This window comes from Leucopleurus acutus, assembly GCF_964270905.1.
Source record: "Leucopleurus acutus genome assembly, chromosome: 19".
NCBI classification, from domain to species: domain Eukaryota; kingdom Metazoa; phylum Chordata; class Mammalia; order Artiodactyla; family Delphinidae; genus Leucopleurus; species Leucopleurus acutus.
In genome coordinates this window covers 16539154-16551667 of record NC_139161.1, presented here as the reverse complement: position 1 = coordinate 16551667, position 12514 = coordinate 16539154, and the positions used below count along the sequence as shown (strand labels likewise).

Genomic DNA, 12514 nt, shown 5'->3' with positions numbered 1-12514 from the left:
TTTCTCCAGCTAATGACACTCCATTCACTCCCACAGGTCTTTCCTTCTACCACTTCTCTCATTCCCCATCTTACAGACCTTCCCACGTGAGAGACGCAGAGACAGTCTACATAACTCGTTACAGATCAGAATTCTATAAGCTGGGATTCTCAAACTTTTTGGTCTCAGGATCCTTTTATATATAAGCCTAAACATTTTTGAGGACCCCCAAAATTTTGTTTATATGGATTATATCTCTTGATAGTCACTGTATTAGAAATTAGAACAAGAAACTTATTTTTCAAAAAACAATTAAGTACATTATGTGTTAATAACATATTTTTAATTTGTTAAAAAAAATCCCTCCATTTTCCAAAATAAAAAATATAAATGGGAAGAGTGGCACTGTGACATTTTCGCGAATCTCTTTAATTTCTTGCTTAATGGAAGACTGATGGACACTCATGTCTGCTTCAGCGGTCAGTGTGCTATGCTATACCCATCACACAGTCTACAACACTCCACTGTAGACTTGTGAGAGAATAAGAGGAAAAGGGCACATAATGTCTTGATATTATTATGAAAATAGTTTTGACTTCGCAAACCCCTTGAAAGGGCCTCAGGGACCCCCACAGGTCTCTGGACCACAGTTTGAGAACAGCTGCTACTGAGCTATGGGAGGAGGAAGGAATTAGGAATGATTAAGAAAAGTCATAGAAAACGAGACAAATGTAATGGTGAGGTCAAAAGAGCAATGATTATTTATGTGTACAAAGAGCAATTTATGAACTCATACATTTTTTAACTAAAATTTTAAAAGAACAGAATTTCTTCCTAGGAGGTTAAACAATATGATATTAACTGAAGTCCAAAAAAAGGGAGCAATGTAAATATCATTTTCAAGAAAAGAAAATCTGGGTTTCAAAAGCTCCATGAAAAAAACTAAGTATATATATATATATATATACACATATACATACACACACACACAATTTTCTTAAGATTCTCAAAGAAGTTCATAACCAAAAAAGTTAAGAATTACTTTTCTACAGAAATATATCAGTAAAAGAGAAAGACATCCAGAGACAAATGTCCCACAATAAGAAGAAATTTGAGACATGTATGTCTATAGTATTTCCAAATTTACAGAAGGAAAAGCTGCTGTAATTATATATGACACTGTAACCTAAAAGCTACTTTAGAATTTTTCTGAACAGACTGCTAGAGGTTCAGCAAACATATTTCCCTCACTTTTTATCATTCATCTTAGATATAGCTGTTCACATGCAAAGCTCCTCTCAGTTTTTAAAAAACAGAATTAATTTTCCACAACTGCAGAGATTAGAATTTCTAGAAATGAAAGAAAACTGAAAACTACCTGTTGTCCCACTGAGAATGCCTGGTTGTTGAACTGCTGAATAAATTCTGCGGCCATCTTGTCAGTATCATAAGGGTTAGAGTCGATACTTTTTTTCTGCAGGAAATCAATTTCGATGGTCATTGTGCCAATACATTGTTTGGCTTTGTCAAATGTATATAAGAACACTAGAGAAAAAAAGAAGCATTTTTTAAATCACAGAGACACCAAATACTTGCTGTGCTTCAAGTAACTAAAAGTTTCATATAAATGAATTATAACAGAACTTGACCAAAAGGGGATTTTACATGGCCTTCACTGGAGAGACACATAAGCACAGATTTTTTTAAAGTAAGAATAACCACTAGAGATGTTCTTCCCTCTGACTTAATTAGAACATACTGAACAGCACTGTCCTATACTTCTACCCCTCACCTGACTCTTCTAGGGAAATCACAGCCCTCCCTACACAGCCTCTGCATCTTCCTCCTTCTCATTAAACAAAGGACAAAATGACAGTGGGAAGTCCCAGTGGAGTTGGCATAACATACTGTTTCCAAACAAGATTTTTTTTTTTTTTTTTTTTTTCAGTACACGGGCCTCTCACCGTTGTGGCCTCTCCCATCGCGGAGCACAGGCTCCGGACGCTCAGGCTCAGCGGCCATGGCTCACGGGCCCAGCCGCTCCGCGGCATGTGGGATCCTCCCGGACCGGGGCACGAACCCGCGCCCCCTGCATCGTCAGGCGGACCCTCAACCACTGCGCCACCAGGGAAGCCCTCCAAACAAGATTTTTGTTTGACACAAGAAGAGCTAAGGTGAGAGGTGTGTGAGCTCTTTTGCCCTAACAAATTAGAATGTAGGACACACACACACAAAAACCTTGAGAAAAAAAAAATGTTTACTAGAGGGATTTCCTCCAGAGCAACAGAGTGTAACATTTCTTTTTTTAATACTACAGAAATATTTACTGAGCACCTATGATATGCAGGGAACTACAGTAAGTTCTACATGTATAACAGGACAAAGGCCAGGTTTTTAGCTCTTCTTTGTATTAACAGCACCCAACAGTGCCTGTAGGATGCTTAATATATTCATGAACTGTTTAAATGAAACAACAGCAGCAAAATACCTATCGTCTCCATGCTAATAACAAAGGAGGCAAGACAAAGGGACTTTGGAGTCTGTGTGCTTCAACAGAGTCTGTTAGTAACTAGAAGACTCTTCTGTGCCTTGATTTGTCGGTAAAATAAGACTGCCTAGATAAATCTTTATGGTCCTTTCATACTCAATTTCTGTTCTAAACTTATCTCTTACAGTCTAGCCACTTGAAGAATGTAAAAGGATTTTCTGTAAACCCTCTGAATGAAATTGCTTGAGTAATCATATTTTTATATTTTGGTTTGCCATAATAAAGGAGACACACATATTTTAAAGATAAACATTTCAAAAGCAAAATAACAAAGAAAGCCAGGGTGAGGGTTGGGAAATTCACCGAAGATTGAAGAATAAGTTCAAATCTCAGCTGAAAGTTTCAGAATACTCTCTGACCTCCACTTCTGGGTGTTTTGTTCTTTAACATTTCCTAGAAAGTACAGGTTACATTCTGAGTACCTTTCATAAGCAAGAGAGCTTAGTTATTTCCCAAATAATGAAGATATTTATGGGATGAAATAATGTGAAAAGGAATAAGTTGATTCAGCAATTCCATTTCTGGGTGTCTATCCCAGAAAGACTCTTGAACATTTGTCTAAAAAGAGATTTATAGGGCTTCCCTGGTGGCGCAGTGGTTAAGAGTCCGCCTGCCAATGCAGGGGACATGGGTTCGTGCCCCGGTCCAGGAGGATCCCACATGCCGCGGAGCGGCTGGGCCTATGAGCCATGGCCGCTGAGCCTGCGCGTCCGGAGCCTGTGCTCCGCAACGGGAGAGGCCACAACAGTGAGAGGCCCGCGTACCGCAAAAAAAAAAAAAAAAAAGAGAGATTTATAGGGAGGTTCACTGCAGCATTATTTCTAATAGTCAAACACGTAAAAAATGCTGATCAGTAGGGAAATGATTAATAAAATGTGGCATATTCATAATGTGGAATAATGTATAGCAATTAAAATTAAAACTTGATGTATATTTAATAAACACAGATGGTCCATTAAAACATAATATTGAGTGAAAAAAGTACACTTCAGAAAGATGTGCACAATATAATACCATTTTGTGCATTAAAGACTCCAAAACAATTCCATAATGTCATAATGCATATATATGTATGCATATATATACATATATGCATTTATACACGTGTATATATACATGTGTACATCATCCTTATATCAAGAACTTTGAATAAGTGTATTAAAATATCATCATCACTGACTATAGTTTTCAAATGCATTTTAATTTAAGGTCAATGTTCCTAAACAGAAAAGACCAAACTGTTATAATTTCAAATGCTAGAACAGTACCATGGACAGTTTCATAGGCAGCACCATGGCCAGCACCATCATCAGCCCCAAAGGGACAGATGCCCTGCAGGTTTCAACCAGAAGCAAAGGGCCAGAAGGTTGAGAATGTTTTCTTATTTTATGATTAATAGCATTTTAATGTCAGACTAATAAAAAATATTTTTATAAACAAAAGAATTATAGCCAATGCTTTGAATAAACAGACATTACAAAGACACGTAATGGGCAAAAAACATGTGCTAATTGAACATCAGTCTGCAGTACTTAAAATATGGCATTTCCAGATGGAAAGAAAACAATGATTCTTCTAAGAAGATTTAGTCTGAGGACTAAAATCATTGACTTGACTAAAAAAAATGTCTCCTTGCAGACAGAACTCCTGTTCAGAATCTTTGAATTAGCACTCCCCTTCATACCAAACTTCCTACCCTTTCTTTGCCTACATCTCTACTTACACTGAACCAGCTTTCTATCTTTATGCTACATCATGACATCACTCAGGGCCCCAAATCCTTCCTTGCCTCATGCTTACTCCACCTTAGTCCCACCTGAACACCTAGTTTTATAATTTTGCCCATTAGGTCTGTTTGAGTTGCCTTTCAAATAACTGACTTTACAATCAAGATAAGCATTTCTGGTAGCAGGAGAATGCTTTAAACACAATTCAGGCCACAAAACACATTTCTCATTTCATCTTGAATTTTCACTTCTTCACAACAGAATTTATCTGCATTAAAAGTTAAATTTACGCACACTCCACCCTATATTTAGAAAAGTTTAAGGAAATTAGAAACCTAAGCTACTTACACACCCATTTTCTCATTAGATTTAACAAGTGTTCATTTTTATTTCTGCCACTGTCCACAAATAGGGAACCCTGGCTTCAGGAACTGACCTACTTCCCTTTGGCGCCAAACTTCTCCACTGTCTCAGCTTCACACTATGCTTCAGGTGAGGCAGTGATAGTTAAGGGAATTACTTATGTCAGTGTTTCCAAAAGTGTGGCTGATAAGAGCTACTTAAGGGTGATTGTTAAAAACACAGATTCATGGGGCTTCCCTGGTGGCGCAGTGGTTGAGAGTCCGCCCGCCGATGCAGGGGACGCGGGTTCGTGCCCCGGTCCAGCAAGATCCCACATGCCGCGGAGCGGCTGGGCCCGTGAGCCATGGCCGCTGAGCCTGCGCATCCAAAGCCTGTGCTCCGCAACGGGAGAGGCCACAACAGTGAGAGGCCCGCGTACCGCAAAAAAAAACCCCACAGATTCATGAATCAGACTTCCCAAGGGAGGGGCCTGGGAATCTTTTTCTTTTTTAAAAAACAAACTCCCTAGGTGTTTCTCTGAGGTAAGTTTAGAAAGCACTAATTATGCAACTACCAGCTACCTATATCTAATTTCCTTTATTTTCACCCCAAGTCAAAAAATTTTCTCTCTCATCCTACTTCCGCAAAGAAAAGGCCAAATAAAATATTCCCAATATTTAAGTTCCCTCTAACTCAGAAAAAAAAAAAGTATAAGTTGCCATGTTCCTAAATGAGGAACAAGATATTCTCTCCTTCCACTTTACCAACTTCTCTTCTCAGGCATCTCGACTACAGACAAACCTCGTAATGTGTTCCAAGCAACTGCTTTCAGTATTTGTTTTCTTTCAACCAGTTTAAAGTTAATATATCTTTGAATATCTTCAAAAGCATTGGATCTAGAGGATCTGAATGTGAATCTGAACATTCCCACACATCTTCCTAAAACCCCGTGGAAACAAAAAGGTGAACAAATAATGCTACATACGTCCATACCTTCAGCATTACTTGGAGACAGAGAATACCATGAAACTCAAATTACTTGAAAGTAGAGAAATATGTAACAAAATTAGACAGAGCTCCCATTGAGGAAATAAAGGAGAAGGGAGAGCACTACCTAGAGAAAATATAGACAAAATCACCCCTCGAAAGAGAAAGTCCAACACCAAAAGCCAAAACACTACACACAGGTTTGGGACTTGGTAGTCCACGACTCCAGGTACAGGGAAAGGACCTGAAAGTAAGTAGCACTGGAAGTGGCAGCATCAAAGAACCACTGGAAAGAATCAGATAAATAGAGAAGGGATGGTGTCCTTTGAGATGTGGCAATGAAGGGAAGAAGGCAGTAAGAGAGGAAAATTAAGGATCATGCAGAAACCAAAGAGAAATAAGCTATGCCAACCAACCTCTCTACCTCCCCCTCCACCTCACCATTATTCCTTATTAAAGAAACTGCACTTCTCTGCACTAACAGAAAAGAATGCTCTTGCACTAGTAATTTTGTCTACAAATCATGTGAAACAGAAAAAAATAACTCCACAAAGTTACTGTAAAGAAAATATAATAACAAAATATTGTAGCATTTCAGCTCATGAAGCATCTTCCCTAAAAAGATCAACTATGAAATAGAAAATGTATGTAACATTTTAAACTAAATTAAGTATCCTCAAATAAGTATTCAGACATATAACAAAACACCTAAAATCAGAAGATTAAAAACTAAGACCAGAAATAGACAAATAAAAGAAATGCAATGACAGCTTATCAAACACAGGAAAGAAATTGAGGAAAAAGACAAACTACTCAGAAGTGAATAATAAATTACAAAGTGCCCACGGGAGAACAGATTCAAATTAATATTTAATAAGAGGCAGTGAATAAAGACAGGAAAATAACCAAGGTAGTAAAAACAAGGCAAAGAAAGAATTTGCAAAGAACAGAGAGAAAGTAGTTGAAATGGAAGACAGGCTGATAAGGCCTAAAATACATTTATAATTGGAGCTCCTGAGAAGAAAATCAAAACAACTGGGCCAGAACTAATACTTAAAACCATAATCTAAGAAAATTCTCTGGAAAGAGAGAAAACTTAAATTTACATATTGAAACAAAGCATTGTATACCTGGGTTGTTGATCCTAAATGACCAATTCCAAGAAATATCCTAATTAAGGATATTAGAATTTAAAGACAGAAAAACCCTCAGTGTTCCCAGGCAGAAAAATCAAATTCCTTATAAAGATAAGAAATTTAGACTGGCATCAGCCTTCTCAAGAGTTTCATACAAAGCAAAGCAATGCGATGCACTATTTTCAAGAAATTCAAGGGAAGAAAACAAGCCAAGAATTTTATATCCAGCCAAGCTGTCCTTAAGATATCAAAGGTATAAAAAAATTAGTTTGAATATTCAAGAACTTAGCAAACACTGTACACATATATACTTCCTGGAGGGATCTACTCAATTTATCCAACTAAGTAGAAACTGGCAAAAGGACTGATCATGATCATTTAAGAGACTTAATTGCAGAGTTAAGGCTAAAACAAGTGTGGGGTCGTACGTGGAAGAATAGCATGAAAATACCATGCTCTTATAGACAGAAATCAACTAGCATGGTCGCTATAATTAGTGATACTGTACTGCATATTTGAATGTTGCTAAAAGAGTAGATCTTACAAGTTCTCAACACAAGAAAAAAAAGCTGTAATATGTAAGGTGACATATGTCGATTATATTTCAATTTTAAAAAATTTGCTTCTTCCAGTAGAAAAAAAAAGAGAAGACTTAAAACTTGAAAAAAAAGAAAACAATTAACAAAATGGGAGGAGAAAGGGGAAGGCAGAATATTACAGTTAACTGTTGTATAGGTAATAGATGAGAGTCAAAGGATATCATTTAGAACGGACAGGACAGTTTTATGAAAACGTTAAGTAAGGAAAAAAAGAGGAAGTACTAAGGGCACTACGAGAGGTATAAGTGCAGATGTAATCACTAAAACAAAAATGTAAACATTCCTAAATACCAAAATAAATTTTAAAAAATAGCAAAGAGGTTGGTTCAAGATGGCGGAGTAGAAGAACATGCTCTCACTCCCTCTTCCGAGAACACCAGAATCACAACTAACTGCTGAAAAATCATTGACAGGAAGACAGTGGAACTCACCAAAATAGATACCCCACATGCAAAGACAAAGAAGAACTCACAATGAGACGGTAGGAGGGGTGCTATCACAATAAAATCAAATCCCATAACTGCTGGGTGGGTGACTCAAAAACTGGAGAACACTTATACCACAGAAGTCCAGCCACTGAAGTGATGGTTCTGAGCCACACAACAGGCTTCACAACCTGGGGGTTTGGCAACAGGAGGAGGAATTCCTAGAGAATCAGACTTTGAAGGCTAGTGGGATTTGACTGCAGGACTCCGGCAGGACTAGGGGAAACAGACACTCCACTCTTAGAGGGCACAAACTAGTGTGTACCTCGGGACCCAGGGGAAGAAGCAGTGACCTCATAGGAGAAAGAACCAGACCTACCTGCTAGTGTTGGAGGGTCTCCTGCAGAGGCAGGGGGCAGCTGTGGCTCACCGTGAGGACAAGGACACTGGAAGCAGAAGTTCTGGGAAGTACTCCTTGGCGTGAGCCCTCCCAGAGTCTGCCATTAGCCCCACCAAAGAGTCCGGGTAGGTTCCAGTCTTGGGTCGCCTCAGGCCAAACAACCAACAGGGAGGGAACCCAGCCCCAACCATCAGCAGACAAGCGGATTAAGGTTTTACTGAGCTCGGCCCACCAGAGCAACACCCAGCTCTACCCACCACCAGTCCCTCCCATCAGGAAACTTCCACAAGCCTCTTAGATAGCCTCATCCACCAGAGGGCAGACAGCAGAAGCAAGAACTACAATCCTGCAGGTGGTGGAACAAAAACCACATTCACTGAAAGATAGACAAGATGAAAAGGCAGAGGGCTATGTACCAGATGAAGGAACAAGATAAAACCCCAGAAAAAGAATTCAGAATAATGATACTGAAGATGATCCAGGACCTCGGAAAAAGAATGGAGGTAAAGATTGAGAAGATACAAGAAATGTTTAACAAAGACCTAGAAGAATTACAGAACAAACAAAAAAAGATGAACAATACAATAACTGAAATGAAAACTACACTAGAAGGAATCAATAGCAGAATAACTGAGGCAGAAGAATGGATAAGTGACCTGGAAGACAGAATGGTGGAATTCATTGCTGTGGAACAGAATAAAGAAAAAAGAATGAAAAGAGATAGAGAAAGCCTAAGAGACCTCTGGGACAACATTAAACGCAACAACATTCGCATTATAGGGGTCCCAGAAGGAGAAGAGAGAGAGCAAGGACCAGAGAAAACATTTGAAGAGATTATAGTCAAAAACTTCCCTAACATGGGAAAGGAAATAGCCACCCAAGTCCAGGAAGCACAGAGAGTCCCAGGCAGGAAAAACCCAAAGAGAAACACACCAAGACACATAGTAATCAAATTGACAAAAATTAATGACAAAGAAAAATTATTGAAAGCAACAAGGGAAAAACGACAAATAACATACAAGAGAATTCCCATAAAGTTAACAGCAGATTTCTCAGCAGAAACTCTACAAGCCAGAAGGGAGTGGCATGATATATTTAAAGTGATGAAAGGGAAAAACCTACAACCAAGATTATTCTACCTGGCAAGGATCTCATTCAGATTTGACAGAGAAATCAAAAGCTTTACAGACAAGCAAATGCTAAGAGAATTCAGCACCACCAAACCAGCTCTACAACAAATGCTAAAGGAACTTCTCTAAGTGGGAAACACAAGAGAAGAAAAGGACCTACAAAAACAAACCCGTAACAAATAAAAAAATGTTAATAAGAACATACATATTGATAATTACCTTAAACGTGAATGGATTAAATGCTCCAACCAAAAGACACAGGCTCGCTGGATGGATACAAAAACAAGACCCATATATATGCTGTCTACAAGAGACCCACTTCAGACTTAGGGACACATACAGACTGAAAGTGAGGGGATGGAAAAAGATATTCCATGCAAATGGAAATCAAAAGAAAGCTGGAGTAGCAATATTCATATCAGATAAAATAGACTTTAAAATACAGAATGTTACAAGAGACAAGGAAGGACACTACATAATGATCAAGGGATCAATCCAAGAAGATGTAACGATTATAAATATATATGCACCCAACATAGGAGAACCTCAATACATAAGGCAACTGCTAACAGTACTAGGAGGAAATCGACATTAACACAATAACAGTGGGGGACTTTAACACCTCACTTACACCAACGGACAGATCATCCAAACAGAAAATTAATAAGGAAACACAAGCTTTAAATGACAATAGACCAGATAGATTTACTTAATATTTATAGGACATTCCATCCAAAAACAGTAGATTATACTTTCTTCTCAAGTGCGCATGGAACATTCTCCAGGATAGATCACAACTTGGGTCACAAATCAAGCCTCAGTAAATTTAAGAAAACTGAAATCATATCAAGCATCTTTTCTGACCACAATGCTATGAGATTAGAAATCAATTACAGGGAATAAAATGTAAAAAACACAAACACATGGTGGCTAAACAATATGTTACTAAATAACCATGAGAACACTGAAGAAATAAAAAAAAACCTAGAGACAAATGACAATGAAAACACGACGATCCAAAACCTATGGGATGCAGCAAAAGCAGTTCTAAGGGAAGTTTATAGCTATACAAGCCTACCTCAAGAAACAAGAAAAATCTCAAATAAACAATCTAGCCTTACACGTAAAGGAACTATAGAAAGAACAAACAAAACCCAAAGTTAGCAGAATGAAAGAAATCACAAAGATCAGAGCAGAAATACATGAAATAGAAACAAAGAAAACAATAGCAAAGATCAATAAAACTAAAAGCTGGTTCTTTAAGATAAACAAAACTGATAAACCATTTGCCAGACTCATCAAGAAAAAGAGGGAGAGGACTCAAATCAATAAAATTAGAAATGAAAACGGAGAAGTTACAACAGACACCGCAGAAATACAAAGCATCCTAAGAGATTACTACAAGCAACTTTATGCCAATAAAATGGACAACCTGGAAGAAATGGACAAATTCTTAGAAAGGTATAACCTTCCAAGACTGAACCAGGAAGAAACAGAAAATATGAACAGACCAATTACAAGTAATGAAATTGAAACTGTGATTAAAAATCTTCCAACAAACAAAAATCCAGGACCAGATGGCTTCACAAGTGAATTCTATCAAACATGTAGAGAATAGCTAACACCCATCCTTCTCAAACTCTTCCAAAACATTGCAGAGGAAGGAAAACTCCCAAACTCATTCTACGAGGCCACCATCACCTTTATACCAAAACCAGACAAAGACACTACAAAAAAAGAAAATTACAGACCAATATCACTGATGAATATAGATGCTAAAATTCTCAAAATACTAGCAAACAGAATCCAACAACACATTAAAAGCATCATACACCATGATCAAGTGGATTTATCCCAGGGATGCAAGGAATCTTCAATATACAAAAACCAATCAATGTGATACGCCATATTAACAAATTCAAGGATAAAAACCATATCTCAATAGATGCAGAAAAAGCTTTTGACAAAATTCAACACCCATTTGTAATAAAAACTCTCCAGAAAGTGGGCATAGAGGGAACCTACCTCAACAACATAAAGGCCATATACAACAAACCCGCAGCAAACATCATTCTCAATGGTGAAAAACTGAAGGCATTTCCTCTAAGAGCAGGAACAAGACAAGGATGTCCACTATCACCACTATTATTCAACATAGTTTTGGAAGTCTTAGACACAGCAATCAGAGAAGAAAAATAAATAAAAGGAATACTAATTGGATAAGAAGTAAAACGGTCACTGTGTGCAGATGACATGATACTATACATAGAGAATCCTAAAGATGCCACCAGCAAACTACTAGAGCTAATCAATGAATTTGGTAAGGTTGCAGGATACAAAATTAATGCACAGAAATCTCTTGCATTCCTATACACTAATGATGAAAAATCTGAAAGAGAAATTAAGGAAACAGTTCCATTTACCAATGCAATAAAAAGAATAAAATACCTAGGAATAAACCTACCTAAGGAGACAAAAGACTTGTAATGCAGAAAATTATAAGCCACTTATGAAAGAAATTAAAGATGATATCAACAGATGGAGAGATATACTATGTTCTTGGATTGGAAGAATCAATATTGTGAAAATGACCATCATACCCAAAGCAATCTACAGATTCAATGCAATCCCTATCAAATTACCAGTGGCATCTTTTACAGAACTAGAATAAAAAATCTTAAAATTTGTATGGAGACACAAAAGACCCCGAATAGCCAAAACAGCCTTGAGGGAAAAAAATGGAGCTGGAGAAATCAGACTCCCTGACTTCAGACTATACTACAAAGCTACAGTAATCAAGACAATATGGTACTGGCACAAAAACAGAAATATAGATCAATGGAACAGGATAGAAAGCCCAGAGATAAGCCCACGCACCTATGGTCAACTAATCTATGACAAAGGAGGCAAGGATATACAATGGAGAAAAGACAGTCTCTTCAATAAGTGGTGCTGGGAAAACTGGACAGCTACATGTAAAAGAATGAAATTAGAACACTCCCTAACACCATACACAAAAATAAACTCAAAATGGGTTACACACCTAAATGTAAGACCGGACACTATAAAACTCTTAGAGGAAAACATAGGAAGAACGCTCTTTGACATAAATCACAGCAAGATCTTTTTTGATCCACCTCCTAGAGTAATGGAAATAAAAACAAAAATAAACAAATGGGACCTAATGAAACTTCAAAGCTTTTGCACAGCAAAGGAAACCATAAACAAGATGAAAAGACAA

The 12514-nt window shown here is 37.6% G+C and overlaps 1 protein-coding gene across 2 annotated transcripts in view; it reads right to left on the bottom strand.

Annotated features, from left to right (window-relative positions):
- Window positions 1–12514, bottom strand: part of NSF (N-ethylmaleimide sensitive factor, vesicle fusing ATPase) — a gene marked incomplete at its 5' end in the record, with an annotated part of 155985 nt that overhangs the window by 110566 nt on the left and 32905 nt on the right. For both annotated transcript variants that reach the window (XM_082861331.1, XM_082861332.1), the window contains one exon: window positions 1358–1524. In XM_082861331.1, coding sequence (XP_082717457.1) covers window positions 1358–1524 — 167 coding nt within the window. The remainder of the gene's footprint in view (window positions 1–1357; window positions 1525–12514) is intronic.